Source organism: Trachurus japonicus, chromosome 13, assembly GCF_045865225.1.
Source record: "Trachurus japonicus isolate A0001 chromosome 13, Traja_1.0".
NCBI classification, from domain to species: Eukaryota; Metazoa; Chordata; class Actinopteri; order Carangiformes; family Carangidae; genus Trachurus; species Trachurus japonicus.
In genome coordinates this window covers 11532887-11554060 of record NC_140919.1, presented here as the reverse complement: position 1 = coordinate 11554060, position 21174 = coordinate 11532887, and the positions used below count along the sequence as shown (strand labels likewise).

At 43.3% G+C, this 21174-nt stretch overlaps 1 protein-coding gene across 5 annotated transcripts in view; it reads right to left on the bottom strand.

Annotated features, from left to right (window-relative positions):
* The window catches only part of myo18ab (myosin XVIIIA b), a 157522-nt gene that overhangs the window by 109836 nt on the left and 26512 nt on the right, over positions 1-21174 (bottom strand). For 3 of the 5 annotated variants that reach the window (XM_085794829.1, XM_085794830.1, XM_085794831.1), the window contains exon 2: positions 199-286. In XM_085794829.1, coding sequence (XP_085650955.1) covers positions 199-286 — 88 coding nt within the window. Of the gene's footprint in view, positions 1-198; positions 287-872; positions 939-5477; positions 6717-7094; positions 7130-8323; positions 8444-12341; positions 12523-21174 lie in introns of those variants that run through there. The other 2 variants (XM_085794827.1, XM_085794828.1) reach the window with 2 other exon arrangements.

The window sequence follows — 21174 nt, the reverse complement described above, 5'->3', positions numbered from 1 at the left end:
AGTTAAGTCAGTTAGCTGAGTCTCTGAGGTGTGGCTGTAACGTTCATACGTGTTGACCTCTATTGTAGGAGTCAGGATGCAGCCAGTGTCTATAATGATGGTTTTCTGTTCAATATGGTACAGTGGATTGAAGATGAAGATGAAGAAGAGGACTTCATACTGTAATAAATGAAACAAAGTGAAGTGCCGGTGTCTCACCCAGGGAGAATCCGTCTTTGTGGACCAGCCAGACCTTCTCTGATCCATACCAGGCCTGCTCGGCTGCAATCTGCTCCTCTGTCTTCACCTGGGGGACGGACAGGGACAGGGACAGGGAGAGGAGGAGGAGAGTGAGGAGGTGAAGAAACCAAGACTGAGTGTGTGTGTGTGTGAGAGAGAGGGAGACCACCAAACACAACATGCTTCATCGAGATGAAGACCATGCAGCGGCCGACAGCAGACTCAATGGTCTCACTGTCGTCTGAGCACTGCATGCTCCTTTCAGGGTGACGTGTGTGTGTTCATGTGTGTGTGAGAGAAAACTTCAAACCAGAAACACTCAGTGTGTGTGTGTGTGTGGGTTTAACAACAACCTGGTGACCACGATAAAACTGGAATCACACTGAAATAATCAAAAAACAAGCAAACAAACACAAAAGAAATCAGATATTTTTGGATCAAAACCCAAAGGAAAAACAAGTCATAACTATTTATGACTTTTTAAAAATGAGGGAGGAAAAAACAAAACAAGACAAACTGAAGTTCACAAGCAAAAAGGTGTGGAGGAAAGAGGATTGGTGGGGTTTGGGGGGGGGGGGGGGGGGTCACAGCACAGCACAACACTCCACGGTGCAGGTGAACGAGGACGAGCTGGTGGAGAGGGACAGTCAGACCTGAGGCTGCTTAGCTGCAGCGTGAGACGCCTGGAGGACGGCCACGGGGTCCTCGTCCACTGATCCCTGGTCAGCATGAGGAGGTCAAAGGTTACAGTTATATATGAGTCACACACACGCACACACAGAGAGAGATGAACAGTGCGGTTTGGACTCCATCATTACGAACACAGATTCACTGGAGGCACCTGAACGCCACACGACACTCACTCGCTCACACAGTCGCCGCTCCGCATCGCAGCTCAACTCTCCATTCATAAAAAAAAAACAGCTTCACACACATGCAGGTTATTCGCTCTCAGCGCCGTGTGTCACGAAAATACAACAAACATGGACGCCATCGCATCATCAGGAACCTCATGTTGCCTTCAGGGGTTCAGTGCCACCTCGGTGTTTCCAGCACAAACTGAAGTTCAGGACGTTTTTAAACTCAGTTTAGCAGAAAAAACTTTTAGGACTGGGCCATTATGGCAAAAAAAAAAAAAAATCACAATTAACTGAAAGTTTGGTAACACTTTACAATAAGGGTCCCTTAATTAACGTTAGTTAGTACATTATTAAGCATTAATATATAAACTAATGTGTTAATTAATGCTGAGTAATGCATACATAATGATAACAAATTACATTATTCAACTTTTATTATTACTTAATAATTTTTAATAATTTATTTTTCTAGTAGTAGTAAACATTGATTAACTGCTTATTAATAGGCTACATTAATTAACGTGTTTCCTAATCCTAAGTAATACATAATAATGATTGTTAATATATCTGTAAACAGTTAATTAATGCTTAATAATGTACTAACTAACGTTAATTAAGGGACCCTTATTGTAAAGTGTTACCGAAAGTTTTACCTCAATTACGATTAATGACCAGTTTTGATTATTTTTCAATCAACTGCCCAGCCCTATTGGGACTTGATGTGCAGTCTCTCCACCACTTTGGTCAAATAACAACTCAGAGTGTACGTCTTGAATTAGAAAGTATTAAATGAGGTGTTTTTAGACGATGTTTCCTCCTCCTCAACGAGGCTAAGGCTGTTATCTCTCTACTGGATTAACAGGAATTAAATTAGGATCGACGTCCCCTGAGGCTGAGAGAAGTAACAGTCAGACCATCTTTAACATGAAGCTGTTTCAAAGGAAATAAAGTATTAAAATAAAATGAAAATGTTTCTCCTTAAGTTTGTCCATTGCAATCAGGAAACAGATCGTAGTCGTAGAGACCACGAGACGAAGATTTCAGCCTCTTCAAAACAGATTAGAAAAATACCAAAAGCGAATTTCTAAGGCTGAAAATGAGAAATATGTAAATCTGTCGGAGTTAAACACTGCACATCAGGGAAATGAGGGAGAAAAAGGAGGGAAAGTTAGAAGGATTTTGGGTTTTAAACTCCGACAAGCCACATAAGTATAAACTCCCGCACTTCTCCGGGGGAAGGGACAGCTGTACCTGCTGGACGGGGCCCTGGGGCTGCGGGGCCACAGGGGCCACAGGGGCCACAGGGGCTTGGACAGAGGACGACACACTGACCGGCGGCTCCAGCTTAACCACAAAGCAGCAACAGAGACACAACGGCAGCAGCCAGCGAGAGCAGAGCAGGGTGAGTGAAGCGTGGAGAGAGGGAAGAGGACAAGGTCAACATGGAAATCTGAATGAAGGAGATGTAAAAGAATGAAAACACAACATGATGGAGAAATGAAAATGTCTTTGATTTAGATAAAGATGGGATGGAGGGGGTAGGGGGGTTAGTAAGACACTTTAAAGATGAAGAAAATCTCTATGAACCTTCTGTTTGATCTGAAGAAGCCTATTTAACCTAAAGTGACAGTTGAGACCAGAAATTGGATTTTCAAAGTAAAAGCCCAGTTGGTTTTCTATTGTTTCTGACCACTGGCTCAAATCCTGCTTTAATCAATACGAAGATAAACAGCTCTGTGAGAAAGCGGATCAATTACAGCTCTAAACAAACATTCAATTAACATTTAGCACCATGCTCCACTGACCTGTAAATACATTCACACTGTCAGACGTCAAAGTTTGGATCAATTGTGCGTCTATAGAAAAGCATTTTCCATTCCAGACGGCTCCAAGACAGACGTGAGCTTTCAATCCCCTCAGTGTTTGAAACATTCAAGCAGCAGCTTGTCATTTTCAGCCCTTCAGCGTTCAGAGCAAGTAGCTTCTGAAAACAGGGGTGTGTCAGGTTTAGTAGCCTACAGCTGCTATTTCAACCTGCCAGATTTACAGCTGTAACTAATCAACTTTTAGGTTCAAATAAAACATTAATGTCAAACTGAGTATCGGCAGATTTTTGGATAAAAATGTTGAGCAACTTTTCCAATGAATGCACCAAAGCAGTCATAGGGAAGGAATCTAAATCTTAAGCAGTCACAGTTGACAGGAAGGTTGAATGGTAATGAGTAAGTAGACAAGACAATTGGGAGAAGGAGAATATACTGGTAACACTTTTATCTCTTAAAGTTAAAGGGATAGTTCAACATTTTGGCAAATTGGCCCATTGCCATGATCCCTATAGTTTTAGGAATAGGTTTGTTACCTTTAATTGTTGGTGCAGGATATTTTTAGAACGGCGGAGCAGAGCCGCGAGCTGCTCAGAGCTACACTACAGAGGCTAATGGGATTTCTTGGTTTCCCTCATCAAAGTTGTTTTGGAGGCAAATGCCGAAAAACTGCCCTCGACAGGAACGCGCATCAGTGGTTTTGCATGAATTTACCTCTAAAACAACTCAGTCTCGTAACGTTCTGTTATTATCTCATAGCGTGGTGAATGTGCAGGTCACAACTTGTCCACCAAAGCGTTGTGGAGTTGTTGGATTGTGTATTTGATGAGTTTGATGAGGGAAACCAAGAAATCCCATTAGCCTCCGTAGCATAGCTCTGAGCAGCTCACGGCTCTGCTCCGCCGTTCTAAAAATAGCTTGCACCGACAAGTAAAGGTAACAAACCAACTCCTAAAACTATAGGGATTATGGCAATGGGCCACTTTGCCAAAATGTTGAACTATCCCTTCAACACCAGCAACCAATGAACATTTTAGACAAGGTGATGAATTAGTGAAACATCTACAGACAAACGAAAAACGATGAGAGAAGAAGACAACAGTATGGACAGATAGACAGCCGGGGGATTTACAGGAGCACCGAAGATCCTCATGAGCCGTTTCTGAGCCTCCTCGGTGGGACTGAGCGGCGCCTCCTACAGGTCAGAGCAGCAAGCGACACATCGACACTGAGCCCACTGATACAGAAGAAGCAGAGCCTACGACTACAACAGCAACTACACAGAAACTACAAGCTAATAAAACACCATATAAGCCACAACTGGAATAACTCTTGTTTCTTGAAGGAAACTCTGTCAACACGACCAGTCTGAGTTACTGATGCAATCTTTTTTTAAAAAGGACCATATTCGAGGTAAATTCAGGAAACTGCTTTTACACAACATGCGCACAAGAAAGTCAATGAATTCCACACAGTCATACAATTTTCTGCTTAAGTGAAAGATATTTGTTAGATCCAAGTTGCTTTAAATCAAGTCAAGCAAGTCAAAAAAACACACACCAAGCCAGCAAAGTCCAACTGGTACTCATCAGGCATCTATCTGTCAAATGACCTGTAGAGGTTTAATCTGTCTAATAGGTGAATGTCTTCAATCTACGACAGCCCATCGACAAAACACAACAAACAGGTAGTATTTGTCTAGAAGTAGACAGAAGGGTCTGAGCTACAAAGTGCTACTAGAACCACGTTGGTCTTGTTGTGAAATTCCTGTAATTTTTGCTGTAAAAGCAGAAAAAACTTTTACCTTTTCCGCTAAAGACCAAAACAACATGCACAACTGACAAAGTACATCAGATACACTATTTAACATACTATATTTCTTTGTCTTTTAAGTAGTTTGTCCTAAGGTTAGTAATTTATACCCTTTGGGAGTTGAATGCCATCACCAACCTCCATGGCACTCCAGCCACCCCTTTACAGGACACCTTGTTGTGTGAGAGAGAATAGACCTTGACCAAGACAAAGGTCAAGCAGCTACCAGAACCTTTGAGGAACTTCATCATGACAGTCTGGTACTTTTATCTAACTCTAGTTTAGCAAAGGTCCAAACCTTAATCTTTATGATCAATCTCAAAGCAAGACCTTAATCTGACCCTCAACTATATTTTTGAATTACCAATCTTTAATTTACCAGATACCTGCAAAGCATTGGCTAAACACCTTCCCTCTAATCACTGGACATGCGGTATCAACTTTCAACACAAGGCCCATGCAATCTAAAACCATTGAAGTCCTTCCTTATTATGGATGGAAGTTGCAGACGGGTCCTCGGTTACATTTTCCTCTTGTTGTCCAGAAGACAGGCGATTAATATTTTATGTTAGTTCCACACTTTGCTTTCGAGGGCTATCAAGTGACTCTAGAGCCGTGCCACGCCACACACATATGTGGAGTCCGCAAACCAACCACCACTGTGCTCTTTTATTACAAACATGCATTTCAAACGGCCATGCACTTTCCACACCAATGTTTCAAATGTTGACCAGACATGCCAAGTGTGGACGCCGTACCGTACCTCTTGTTGACTGACAGTAGGTTGTTGAATGCGAATGGGTCCTGGAGGGGGAGACAGAGGACCAGGGGTAGGACGGGGAGGACTCATGGGCATCGTGAGTTTAGGGGATTTCGGGGTTGGGATGAAACGTGAAGCAGGAGACGGGGTGGAAGATTTTGGGGCAACTGGGGCGGGGGTAGTAGGTGGATTTGAAGGGGTGGGTTTTGCGTCAGACGTTGGTTTGGGTTTTGGTACGAAACCAGGAGGTGGAGACATGGGCGAGGGCTTGGGCGCTGGGATGAAGCCAACAACTTTTGGGAGAGATGCAGGTCTGGAATGAGATGTCTTGGAAGAAGGTGGAGCTGCCGGTTGGGATGGAGCAACGCTGGTCGGCGGTTCGGGAACCACAGGAGATTTGACTCTCTGTAAAACTGAACTGGAGTTTGTGAGTTTCTGGTGGACTTCCTGTGGTTTGGTGGCAGGTCTTTCCTCTTTGGGCTCCTCCTTTGTTTCTGGCTGTTCAACCTTTTCTACGATCTTCTCATTCGCCTTCTCCAACTCTGCTCTCTCTGCTCGCTCCTCCCTGTGCACTCGTGGGCGGAGCTCTCGCGTTCTGCCTCGGATCATCATGCTCTTCAACCCTCGCGAAATGTCGTCTTTTTCTTCTGTTTTGATGACGTCGTGTTTAAACAAGAACCCCGGCATCGTGGGGGCCTTGGGCTTGGACACTGCAGCCGGCGCAGGAACCGCTTTCACTGGTTCAGCTGCGGGTTTGGCTGCTTCCTGAGTTTTGGCTGCTGGTTGTGTTGGTGCAGCTGGTTGCGTCTCCACCTCTTCTGAGGGCATGGCCTTCCTGACAACAGTACGAACCACCTTGACCACTTTTTTATGTGTCGTACCCTGGTCATCTGTAGCATCCGTCTGGTTGGTGCTGGTGCCTGGAAGTTTCGCATTACTGGTGGGAGTACCATTGACCATGCTTTTGCCCATAATGCCATTCTGATTTTGCAAACTCTTCATATCTGGCTGTGGGCTTAGAGAAGTGTGCGGCCTTTCAGGACTCTTACATCGTTCTTCCAACTTTGACGGTGGCTCTGGCACTTTAACAGGTGTTCTGAATTTAGGTGGGGAAGGACTCCTGACTCGGGTTAATGACCCCGTAAGTGTAACTGGTGGGGGACTCTTTGCCCGGAATAACCCCCTGCCAGGGTCTAGAGCTGGTACTGACTTGGCCCGGTTAGACAGTCCATCATTTTCTGGCTACTCATAGAAAGGAAAGAGAGGAAGTATAAGGACGGAAATAATGTACGCAACGATTTAATCTCAGCAACAACAATAAATGTTTGACTCCAAATGTCACAAATAACTTTAAATCAGTTTCTACAGAAGTGCAACAAGCAACACAATTTCATGGACAACCTCTATGAGCGACAAAGAGGGTTTTAGCCATGTCTTAATAGAGATTCTGTAAAGCCTGGTGTGATGGATGATTTTTACTGTTCAAGATTCCTTAGACAAAATTAATTACTATCCTCAAAAGTCAGTAAGAACCACTGTATGAACATATTTTCTTCCCTGACTCTGAACATACAGTATTAACCCCCGTGAAACCTCTAATAAAGGATGACATTTACTTACACTTTCGGAGCCTGGCTTGTTCTCGTCTTTGATCTAAAGGCATTGATATGAAAAAGGAAACCAGATCAAACCCTTGATTCGATATGAAGCTGTTGCCCAACACGCAACCATGCAAGCCTCAAAACATGCAAAGTTTCTGCTACGAGCCATGTCTTGCGTATAAACATGTTTGCACTCAACCTCTGTTAACTTTGTCTACTATTTCAAGGTCTAAGAAATGATGCACTCGCTCGCTGCACTGGTGGTAAAAAGTCACAGCAAAGAGATCACTATCAAAGGCAGAAGGAAAGAGTTAAACAAAGTTGTTTTTTTGAGTAAGTTAAAAAGTAATTTCACTTTTTGAATGACAACTACTGTAGTATTTGTATTTTGCACTGAGATCATCTCAGCTTCAAGTCTACACACAGTGTCAGAGAGTCGGTAGAGAAGGCTACAGTCACTCCTGGACCAACACTAGCAGTTTGTAAACCACACAACAATGCACTAAAAGCATGAAGTCACTATGAGGCAGCGGTTAAGATTAACATGACCTCAGCAACAGGTGCATGCTGGGTATGGCTGAAGGTTTAGGACTAAAATGCTTACGACGGATCAGAGAGCCCGTCACTTTTACGACGCGTAAGATTCAACAATGAGTCAGTCGTTGTGGGGACTCAATGTACAGACGAGGACGAAAGCATCCGTTGCGTTACCTAGCAACATGAAGTGTTGTGTGCTCTACATAACCTGAATATAGGTCATTAGTCCTCATCCTCAGATATGACCCATCTGAGCTCACCAGTGGCCGGAGGACCAGACCTTTGATGCTCAGAGTTTGTTTAGGTTTAGGAAAGGCTGAACTTTGAAAATCAAATGTGAAAACCATTAAAATCATGGTATCTGTGAAAATAATTGCAGTATAATTATTTCTCTTGTGGTTTAGACATAAAAACTGTTTGAGTATTTTCAGGAAAAGAGATCACACATCATAATTTGAGCTAAAATAAGGACCTTCTTGGTACTCTGCTTCCTCGTTGTAAAGTTATTTTTCATGCATGAAAGCAACATTTCTGTTAATTTCCCCGTGCTTTTTCCACCTCCGGTGATCAATGTAATAAACACACGAGAGAGTGAAAGCCGTCACACTCTTATTGTGACACACACACACACAGACCACAGGCCACACGTGTTACGACCCAGTGTGAAAACCATGCAGTGCCGTATCAAACGTCCAAATGAGAGACTTCCCTTTTTCTCCCAGAAGGAAAAGCGAGATGAGAATGCCATGATGGCCGATCAGCTGTCATGGGCTGAGATTGATGAGATGAGATCAGCAGCAGGAGGAGGAAGAGATGATGATTTGGGGGAAGCTAGGAGAGGAAGAGTGGTGAGAATACAGGGACAGATGAACAGAGGAACATATTCTAGATTCAGAGTGAAATATTTCAACCTTTTCTTTAATTTTAAGTGAATGTGAAAAATCTAGTGTCTTAAAGTTTGGTTCAATTACCATTGAATCTCCATATAAAAGTTGCACTTTTTGACTTTAATTATAAAAAACAATGTTTCACTGTTATTCTAATAGTTCGAGAAGCAGCTGTGAACAGAAAAGCAATGAAGAGAAGGTTGAGTAGAAATGACCACACAGCCGACAGCATCCAAGTTTCCTATCCCACTAAAACCTGAGAGCGAACGACAAAAACATTCTCATGAATCATAAATAAACAATAAACCACTGAGCTGATCTCAACTCTGTAGCATCAACACAATGTCAACAACGCAGCAGACCAACGTCGGCCTCTAAAAATACTGCTGAGGATCATTTTAACCTGTTGATGTGAAAAACACAAACACTGACCCATCATTCACTCTCTGCATCTCTGTAAACTGATCTCAACCTGCTGCCATCTGAAAGCTGTAGATCAACCAGCTGAGTCAAACATCTCTGGGATTCATTTGGAGGAGGTTGTGCATCGGCCGTGTTTACATGTGCGCAAAAGACCTGCACATGCAAACACTCAAAACTGTGAAATGATGATAAATCTGTGTGCACCAACTTTTAAAACATCTATTGCACATCTGTCCGTCCTGGGTGAGGGATCCCTCCTCTGTTGCTCACCCTGAGGTTTCTCCAATTTTTCCCTGTTAAAATGGTTTTTCATGGAGTTTCTCCTCAGTCGATGTGAGGGTCTAAGGGCACATCATCAGTGGGCTGCGTCATGTTCTAGGCTGTGAAGACGAGCAGGAAGGAACCACTTTGGTTCGGCTTAAAGGTGTTCAGAAACGGCCGTTTGTCCGAATTTGATTGGCAGTTACCAAGCAGGCGGGATATTTAATGTTTGGGGCGGGACCGGGTGGGACACAGTGTTTCGAAGGAGTATTAAGATTGGATGTGTGTGTGAGTTTTGTGTTGGTGGTGGTGGACGAGTCCCTAACCACTACTCGCTGTCAAAGCTTCCTGGTTTTTCTCAGACGTTTGATTGACGGACGACAGAACCCTGATATCATTGGCTGATGAATTGTGAGCAACATGACGCATATCCTGCATATCCTGGCCTGGATTTACTCGAATAGAATTTTGCACAAAGTTTGTGCTGCATCGTCTGATAGATGAGTGATTACACTCATTTTAATACCCATAGTGAGCTCAAAATCAATTTTCTTTTCTGAATACCTTTAAACTGGTGTGTACTGTATGTGGGCTGGTTCATTAGAAAGCACCAAAGGTCTGAGCCTCCAGAACCAGAACCAGAACCAGAACCAGCAGCCTAAAGCAGAGGTGACGGTGGAAGGTTTACTGGAGTCATGTTGGATAAAAAGTGAAACCTGAAATGAATCCAGGCTGCCTGTTTGATGGAAAAACCATCCAGACTTTACAGAATCTGCCACCCGACACATCCTGCAGAGAAATGCCCCCCCCACTCCTCCTGCCCCTCCTGCCCCCTGCTCTCTCTGGTCTGGCCGGAGGTTAATGGGTTTTTATCAGTGGTCACTGAATTAGCACACTGACTAACAGGATTATTTTTGGATTAGATATCGGTGCAGCGGGGCCGTGGGCCAGCCGGGGAACTGAAGCTGCTTGAGTCGCACATCACATCCCATCCCATCATCACACACACCCACCTGTCTGGGCTTTTACACAACAACTAACATCTTAGAAACAAACAAACAAAGACCAAATGTGACGCTGCATAAAAACACAAACCAGTTCCTGACAGAGCGATCTGATCTATAATACATCGACATCAAGCAGCATCTTCTCACCGTTCACACCTCAACCGCAGAAACAAAAACAGAGAGATGACCTCAGAGCCTCCTACACTGTGTGTTACAATCACTCATTTGTCAAGTTGTTGAGTGAGATTTAGGACTTGTGAATCACAATCAGCTCACGAGAACAGTTTAGATCTGTGAAGGAACGTCTAAACCAGTCTCCTTATCCCGCTCTAGACTGTTATCACCTGTGGTTTTCCTGGAGGTGTCCAACGTCTGTAGCTGAGCAACTCCAGATCATTTTCCAAAACAAATCCTGACTTAAACCTGAGTCTCCTAACGATGCGTTCGCGCCACGGGGGTTTAATATTTTACAGGAAAGATGAATTGTACTTCAGCAGAAAGGCGTCGATCTGAAGGCGGTTAGATGGATTTAATTCCGCCTGAGATAATTAGACTGGAGCCAAAACAAATCAGGTTAACAAGGGCAACAGAAATCTGATAATATGACATTCTGGGTTTATTAGCAAGTTAGTTAGAAACCTGAATGTATCAGATGATTATTACACACATTTCTTGGTTTGATCCAGATCTTTAATGAGTTTTTTGGTTGTTTTTTTTTAGGATAACATAAGACATCCCTATACTGGAAAAAATGGTTTTCCTTCCCACTGTCAATTTTCAGATTTTTGCACATTTGACATCTATAACTTTTATAAAATGCACAAATAAATGGCCAACTACTGATATAAATATATTAATTTTATAACTTTATCCATGGCCGTCAACATTTTTGAATGTATTTTTAGTGCTGGAAATACATTCGCCATGTTTTTTTTGTTTTTTTGCTTTTTAGGATAACTCAGGGATGATCTTATGTTTCTTTTTCTTTTAACAAATTAAACTTAATTTATGATGAACGGAGAAACTCCAACATGGCTCGAGCCTCCAGTCACAACGAGCCTGTAAACACTCACAGTGAATTAAATGTGAGATATTGATCGAAAACATGGAAACGTACTGTACCAGCACACGTTTGCTGAATAACATGTTGAGTTAATCCAATGGACGGAAATGTAAACTTCATCAACAGAAACATGTGGAACAGATTTGAAGCTGAATCTAATTCATTAGTTTTAGGCCATGGCGAACGTATTTCCAGCACTAAAAATACATTAAAAAAGGTTGACGGCCATAAGGCTAGACAGCCCTGTACTGGCAAAAATGGATTGAAATGGATTGATTTTCCTTCCCACTGTCAATTTTCAGATTTTTGCACATTTGACATCTATAACTTCCATACTTTTATAATATGCACAAATAAATGGCCAACTATTGATATAAATACCTTAATGTTATAACTTTATCCATGGCCGTCAACATTTTTTTATGTATTTTTAGTGCTGGAAATACATTCGCCACGGCCTAAAACTAATGAATTCAATGTGCCAGTGTGTGTTTTAGTGTATTTCCATGTGTCATCTGTACATTCAGAGTTAATATATGAACTACTAAAATGTCAGATTTTCGAAAACTCACAACATTAAACTAAAACAAAACGTGTGCTGAAGCGTCACCAGGTCATAGACCGAGCCGCTGACCTCCCACTGTGGACATAACCAACCAACACACACACGCACGCACGCACGCACGCACGCACGCACGCACGCACGCACGCACGCACGCACGCACGCACGCACGCACGCACACACACACACACACACACACACACACACACACACACACACACACACACACACACACACACACACACACACACACACACACACACACACACACACACACACACACACACACACACACACACACATCAGCTCAGTTTGACGCTGCTCATGTAAAATGTTACAGTCAGTTTGGAAAACATTCAAACCGCCCCCCCACCCCCAAACCAACCAACACCTCCACTTAGCCACCTCCAGTCTATATATAGAGCCGCCGGCTGTGGAGCCTGGAGGCCTCGGACCGGTCACTCACTCTCCACCACACACACACACACACACACTCTGTTCCTCACACACACACACAGCGTTCTACCTGTGAGCAAAGTTATTCCACAACTTGTCGTTCGATTCCCTCGTCAAATTAAAAAAGTGTCCAAAGTCAAAGAGTCGAGTCTGAGCGAGCGGCTGCAGACACAGTGAGGCGGCCGAGCCGGGACGGGAGAGAGAGAGAGAGAGAGAGAGAGGGCGAGCGAGGCCGGGCTCCTATTGGCCGGTTATTCCTGTCAGTGGACAGACCAGAGATGTGGGGACAGCTGTTGTGATATGAGCGTGTTGAGTGGAGGGGGGGGGTTAAAAATAGGACCTGCCTGGACCACAGCAGGTCTGTCATGAACTGCCCCCAGACCCCAGACAACCCCCACCCACCTAACCCCCTCCCCCACCTACCACCCCAACCCCCCATCTACCCCCCCCTCCCGGGAACCTCCACTGTCCAATCAGCAGCCACAGCCACCAACACATGTTCCTGCAGTTGCTGTCATTTCAGCTGCTTCTCTGTGTGTGTGTGTGTGTGTGTGTGTGTGTGTGTGTGTGTGTGTGTGTGTGTGTGTGTGTGTGTGTGAACAGTCTGTTAATGTAATTGAGAACATACAGTTTACACTCGTAGTTCAGCAACACTACAAATAAAGGTCTGATGATGGTGGTGGTGTGGACAGGTATTCCAGGACGTAGTCTGACCCAGATATGACTCTGTGTGTTTGTTTGGATGTGGAGCTGAACTTTCAACATTCAACTTTAAAGGGATAGTTCAACATTTTGGCAAATTCGCCTATGGCCATAATCCCTATAGTCATAGCAGTAGGTTTGTTACCTTTAATTGTCGGTGCAAGCTGTTTTTAGAACGGCGGAGCAGAGACGTGAGCTCTGCACGACAACGACGTGCAGTATTTTCGCCTTTCCTTCATCAAACTCATCAAATACACAATCCAACAACTCCACAACGCTCTGGTGGACAAGTTGTGACCTGCACATTCACCACACTATGAGATAATAACAGAACGTTACCAGACAGAGTTGTTTTAGAGGGAAATGCAGCTGGAACTACTTTCCTGGGCCGAGTGATTTAAAAAGCGAAAGTAGTTCAGAGTATTTGCTTCATGTGTCGTAACGTTACATAATTATACGTTATTATCTCATAGCGTGGTGAATGTGCAGGTCACAACTTGTCCACCAGAGCGTTGTGGAGTTGTTGGATTGTGTATTTGATGAGTTTGATGAGGGAAACGCAAAAGTACCATGCACCTCCGCCTCCATATCTCAAAACAACATGCACCGATAATTAAAGGTGATGAACCTACTGCTACGACTATAGGGATTATGGTGAGAGGAGAATTTGCCAAAATGTTGACTATCCCTGAAACTATCCCTTTAAGGAAAATTGAAATCAGTAGAAAGAAAACTGGAGGCGTTTTCAATGCAAACTGAACAGGAAGTGTTATTTCACTTTAAAGAAAGTCGGTGGAAAAATGTAAATGAAGCTAATTTGTTATTTAAAACCAGCAGACTGGTGTTGTGTTACGAGGCTGCAGCAGTCATCATGTGTTGATCAGTGGGAGAGAAGAGGAGAAAAGTCTGTTGGATACATTTGAGTCTTTTGATACTGAACTGTCACAACAAGAGGTCAAAAGGTCAGAAGTTTAAACCACTGGTTTGATCTTTGTTTCACTGCGGTTTCATTATAAACCAACTTAAACTTTCCGAAAAAAACATCAAACTCCTGCTCAGTCATAGATAAATCAACAGATTTCAGCTGCTGCTCTTTGCTCTAATTTAAAAATGACTCATAGTGAACAACATCTCCAGACTCTGCAGGGTCACGTTGCTCCGTCCGATCGGTCGCTAACAAACCTACCTTCACGTTGCGTCCAGTCAACATCATCCTGCTGCTGCTGCTGTGGTTCGTTTAATCCCACGTCCTGAACCTCAAACCAAACCGACCAGCTCTTCTCTCAACTGTTTCATCAACTCTCTGCTGTTCCTATACCACCTGCCTCAGTAAACACACACACACACACACACACACTACACTACACTCTGTACATAGAGAGGTTTCAGTGTGTTGCAACCTGCTCTGTCTTCCTGTTTGAAGCCGAAGGCGGCGCGAAGAAAAGCAGAAGCAGAGAAACATGATGAAGGAAACAACTCACAGAGGCCGGCTGATGTAATGAATGAAAACCTCATCACTGGCATCTCTTCTCTCAAAAAAAAACTATTAAATATAGAACTGTATTATATGTATATATATTAACACAAATTTGGATTTTTCCTATAGTTGATTGAAAACCTCCACGTTGAGTATCTTCTCTTATTCATAAACAGATTTATTACAGATAAAAGAATGAAAACACACGTGAAATGTTTAAAAAAGATCAATTTCTAGGTCAGTTTCTGCCAAAATCAAACTGTTTTACTGAATGTATCTGTCACCTGTGATTCATTTTTCTATCTATCTATCTATCTATCTATCTATCTATCTATCTATCTATCTATCTATCTATCTATCTATCTATCTATCTATAACACTGGGGGAAGTGGTTGTAATCAAGCTGAGGTTCAAATCCACTATTCTGAAAATCAAAAACTGATCTGGTTCAGTTTCTAAAAGCAAAAAACAAACTTACTTCCTGGAAATATTCAAAAAACAGTTTTTAAAATTTAAGGGCGGGGCTAAATTTGACACATATTTGAATCTGTTCAGTTTCTGTGATTTGTTTGCCTGTTTTTATTCTCACGTTAGAAATAAACTCTCCTTCATTCACTCCTGTGCTGTCGGACAAACTGAACGCTCTGATCGCACACTCAGCTTCGTGTCTCAATCTGTCTCTACACAAACACACTGGATCCTTCCAGTCCAAACAAAAGAGACGACCCCGCCCACACAAAGACACATAACCTCAGGCTGCAGAAATCACACCAACACACACTAACACACAGTTTACCACCACTTCGTCTCCACGGCCTCAAGGTGGCGCCACAGGACCGGCGGGAGGAAACTACACTGCACACGTTTCCTACTGCAGACACACAAAGCCTCCATTATTCTCCACAGCAGCAGCAGCAGCAGCAGCAGCTGCCATGATGCTGGAGGGAGTGAGCAGCAGAGTGATGGAGGGAGAGAGAGTCACATGGGCCAGTGTGTAGCTCTGATCAGCTGAGCAACATATAGATATATAGTAATCAATATTCAATAACAGGGAAGAGGAAGCAGAGGGAGGTGCATGCACTTTGTGGTGCATGTGTGCAGAAAGTGAGAAACACCTGATAATAAACACTGTCATGATTTCTGACCAGACTTAGAGTACACAGCTCTATTAAATGCTGTTTTCTGATTGGTCAATCCCTGCATTGGAAGTTCTGTTATTTCTGTACAGAACGAATCTCCTTGTTGTTTACAACTACTTCCGGGTAGAAAACCAGCACGTAATTTGAATAGTAACGAACAAGATTTTAGGTATAAGCTATAGGCTATATCATGTTTTTCACGCCCTATCACCGTTTAGACAAATCTGAAATGATTGAAGAAACAATATTATTTCTGTGTGTGTGTTTTGTGTTGCTATGTGTTGTATTTATTCAGTTTGGGGGAATCACAGTGTCTAGAAAGCATCAGTGGCTCAGCTGACAGGGACAGCTAATGGCGGTAGCTAAGCTAACAGTGGTAGCTAAGCTAATGGTGGCAGCTAAGCTAACACCAGGACGTCAGCTGTTAAAGCAGAACTTTGCAAGTCGGCCGGAAATAGCTCGCTCCTTCGTTGGTTTCTCTTTTTTTCCCTCTCCGGAGCTCCCCCACAGTTCTGGTAGGCACATGTCACTGTCGTAAAAAAAAAAAAAAAACTCGCCGCCACCACCTCCGCCCCCTACACGTGCTTGTGTTTACTGCTGTTTGCTAAGCCCTGCTAACACCGAGCTAATGCTAACACGGAGCTAACGGAGCTAATGCTAACACGGAGCTAACGCTAGCACAGAGCTAACGCTAATACGGCCACACACAGACACAAAGACACAAAGACACAGACATACACACACATGAATAAAGGTTCCAAAACGCAAAGATGTGTGTGTGTGTGTCATGATGTATTACATTATCTTATAAAAGACCCATGGTGTGTGTGTCTGTGTTAGCATTAGCTCCCCGTTAGCCACAAGCTGAACTTCCTCAGTACAAACATTTCATGTTTCCATGGTTTCCTCCGACTTTCCGAACTCAAACCAATCACGATTCGTGACATGCATGACGTCATATGCGTTCTTATCTCGTACTGCCGTAAGGCAGTTTCTCGCGATACTTCTATCCATTGACGAGATTTGTAACACCGAGACGGACGACTGATCTTGCAAGTGCGGTTTTCAGCCAGTGGGGGGGGTGAGCGCATTGGCCTAGACCCCATTCACTTCATAACAGGTCACTCAACCATCACAGTGACTCTGAGCCACAATAATTACAGCCCAAATCCTGCATAGTTCTGCTTTAAAACCCTCCTGTTGTTGGACACGACATGAAACTACTCCATTTAGCTCAATCATGTTGGAACTAAGATATCCACTGGAAAAAAAAAAAGTTCATGGACCGTTTATTGAGTCACTGAGTTATTAAAGTTAAACAGCTAGGCTAGCGTTAACGGTTAGCTCTGCCAATTTACGCTAACCATGACTAATTACAAAAACGTGCACACAGAAATAGTAATGTTTGTCCAATCATTGGTTTTATAGACTTTACAAACATCAGATTAGTCTAAACGGCGTGAAAAATGAGCGAAACTCTCATCTGTCACTATTGTTCTCATGCTGGTTTTCTACCCGGAAGTAGTTGTAAACAACAAGGAGATTCGCTCTATAACAGAGCGTGATCGGCCTGACAGCTCTTATCCATCAGGGTTACTGCTTCAGGAAAATAAAATAAAATGAGAGGAGAAGAGATTGAAACTCTTCATTCAGGACTAAAGGCTGAAAACTCTGGTAACGTGGTGTATGGATGTTTACTACCACAGTTTTGTCACATCCGGAGCAGCAGCATGAGGTCAAACACTTTAACTACACCAAAGACATCCCATCCCTCCGCCTCGTTTCACCTTCAATGGCAGCGTCCAGATTAAAGGAGACCTATTCTGCCCCTTTTCCACTAATTAAAATAGTTCCCAGGTCGTTTTCACACTTGACCAAGAGAACTTGCTTCGATAACACTGTTGTTATCACTTGTTTCCGTTCTGCTTTCACACTGACGTTTCTGAAGCTACCAAACTGTACAAACAGAAAACATGGATCAGCATGTTAAATTAGCTGTTTTATTGTATATACACACCACATGTCATCCATAGAACCACAGTCACCTTCATAATTGTTCCTTTTTTTTATACTTATCAAATAATCGAGGCTCAGCAAGACGTTTAATATGACGAGTAGGTCAGGCAGTGCAACAGAGTATTTCACTCTCACAATGAGAAAAGGAAAGGAAAACAGCACCGGAGGAAAATAGGATACGGTCGATGACGGACTAGGAGGTGTTTGTGTTGCCAACGTTACAGATGCACTGTGGATTGCAACATTTTCTACATTTGGTCCTGTATTCACTAGCAGGTGAACAGAGACCCAGGTTTTCAGACAGACCAGGGTTCGCTTGTTTGGTCGCTCCAGAGTTCAGATGAGCTTTCACACCCTGCAGAAACTATCCCAGAGAACGAACCCCGGTCTGTTTAAAGCGTTTAAACCAAACAGCTCTGGTATGAAAGCGACCTTAAAGACATATCTGTGACATGCTTTGGTCAAAATACCGTCAAGGATCAAACATCACAGCTCTTTTCAGCCCTGTTCAGAACGGCTGGTTTCAGAGCCTGTCCCTTTAAATGCAAATGAACCACTGCTCTCCAGGCTCCGCCCCTTCTACCGGTACCTGTACTCACAGGTAGGGATGCTAATATGCAAATTAGAAAAACTAGTTAGGGAACAGCTCATAAAACCACATGGATTTCATCCTAGAGAGCCTGAACATTACAGATTTGTTTGTCAAATGTTTCTCACATTTTGGGTTAGGGTTAGCACCCAAATACATGTTAAAGAGTCTTCAAAAAGTGATACTCCCATAATATGTCCCCTTTAATGTATGGGCGCAGGTTTAGGCTTGTTCAATCGGTGTGAGCAGCTAGTGTAGGTCACTCCAAAACACTCCTGGGAGGGGCTTTGAGGTTTGCTCTGTTCTGATTGGGTGAAACTTAGAGCAGGATGTGACGCCAAGAGAAACCCCCAAAAATAAGCGGCATGTTTAAAACCCAGGATTATTATAAAGGCGTCTACACTGCTGGAGAAAACCACAACAAGAGCAGACAAAGACAAAGTGCCGCACAACGATTAGCCTACGTGAGGGTCCAGGAACATCCTGAGAGCTGCAACGAGGAGTAACCTTATCTACTATATCACTTCTCTTAAGGGCATCCAAGAAAAAAGTAACAGATAAAAGACAAGTCCAAAGTACGGGAGCGACACACAAAGTGCACAACGACACCCTGAACTCATCATCGTGCACAGAGAAAGAAACGTTGATGAATTATTCAGAAACGAAAGGATCAGCTGCACTCAGGCTGGTTTCACTTTACACCACCACATCATCCACAGTCATCAACACATCCACCTTCAGTCCAATGATCTAACAGAGTCCAGATCAACGTTGGTGCCACATCTGAAGAAACTCCCTCCAGACCAGCAGAGATACAACTTCACCCACCAAAACTGGAAATGTTCCTCCCCGAGTCCAGATGAAAGTTTCTACCAGATTTTAAAGAAGTTCTATAAAACTGAGACATCGTGTCAAGGAGAGGACGTACAGACGGACAAACTGGAAACAACATGGCTTCTGCTCCAACTGCCACCAGCACAGAGAGATGAGAATAACACTAAAAACAATATGAATAAGGATAAATAAAATTATATTACATCTTTTATATATATTATATATTATATATTTATAAGCATTGTGCACCTGTGACTGTGACATAACCATCTCCACAGCAAACTATCAGTCAAAAGTTTGGACACACCGCCTCATTCAACGTTTTTTCTTTTTACTTTCTACATCGTTGATTTCAAAGTGAAGACATCAAAACTATGAGGGAACATATGGAGTTATATACTGTTGTAAATAGAAAAGTGTTAAACAAAGCAGAATATTTTATATTTTAGATCCGATGGCAGCTTTTTGCACACTTTGATTCTGATGGTCAGTGGTTTTCCAGCAGTCTTGAAGGAGTTCTCTGCTCTTATTGGCTGTGTCTTTACCTTCAAGTTACAACATAACTCCTTATAATGTGTTTCTTCATAGTTTTGATGTCTTCAGTTTGAACCTACAGGTCATAAAAACCACTGAATGAGAGGGTGTGTCGTGTTTGTGATCGTGTGGCTGCGTGTTCGATCCCTGACGAGCGAGGATGAGGAGCGGCTCAACAGCTGATTCATCAGACTACAGCACTCCCTTCCTCCGGGTCATTACATCATCATGATGTCACAGCAGCTGAGGGAGCTGCTCCGAGGCCACGCGCAGCAGGAAGGCACCGAAAAACAAAGAGACACCTGAACACAACACGACAACAGCAAACACTGTCGATGTGGAGGGAGAGGCCAGACAGTAACAGGCGAAAACACTGTTTCAATTTTGAGATTTTTGGCTATTTTTCTTCCTGAACATGTATTCTTTCAGAAAAGTCAAACGAAATGGTAGAAAATTCACATTAAGGTGGATATTTTACATAATTTTGTCTCTTTTGTCTGTAAATTTCTCCTAAATTCGCCAAAAGTTAGCAGCTACTGTGACATACTGTGCTGTGCTTGTTGTCTGAAATGTATGCAAATTGCGCATATTTCATCAGATATTGCCTCATTTTATATATTTAAACATAAAATTTGACAAAACTTGTAATACAAAAAATATCTGTCTTGATGTGAGTGATAAATCTGGGAAGTTTCATGGTGATATCTGTTATTGAAATTTTTACCCTATTCACCTGTAGTGTCTCCCCTTAAAACTAGAGACAAAACACTGTTTCTATTATGTAACTGGAAATAAATAAATAAATAATTAAATCATGTGTTCGCCCATGAAAACAAGACGTCAGGCCAACGACCACACCTCAGTTCAACATGGACGCAGAGACAGAGACAGATCTTCCTCCTCCTCCTCCTCCTCCTCCTCCTCCTCTAGACGTCATCACTAATTAGTTGGGTGCATGTTTTTAAGACTCTCCCTCTCCTTCTCTGTCTGAGGGCCCCTGGTCCTGGTCCTGGTCCTGGTCCTGGGGGTCTGGTCCCCCCCCCTCCCCCTCCCTCCCTCCCTCCCTCTCGGGGCCCTGGTCCTGTGATGTCACAGAAACCCCCGGGGGGCCATGTGACATTCCTCTAACGCACACACAAGAATGTGCTCTAATATTCTCTGCTGTCAGCAGATGGTGACAATGTTGGAGCCAAATCCCCCCCGACACACACACACACACACACACACACACACACACACACACACACACACACACAATAACACAGCAACACACACACACGCTCGCATTAACACACACACAATCCACAGTCCAATCATTTCTGCGACCAGGCGGCTGATTTCATTTCCTCTATTGACAGGATTGAATGTGTTTTGTGACGGAGCTCAACTGAACTGACTGTTAGAGCTCAGTATGATAATAATGATGATGACACCCCCCCCACACACACACACACACACACACACACACACACACCTCCTCCACCTCTTCACAGTATCAAGGCGTTTGTTTTGTCTCTTCTTCTCTCCCGTGTGTCACTGAGCTCCGGCTCTTTATAACAAACATGAACTGTAATGAGTTTGTTGTGTGAACACATTGGGCGGGTTCAACATG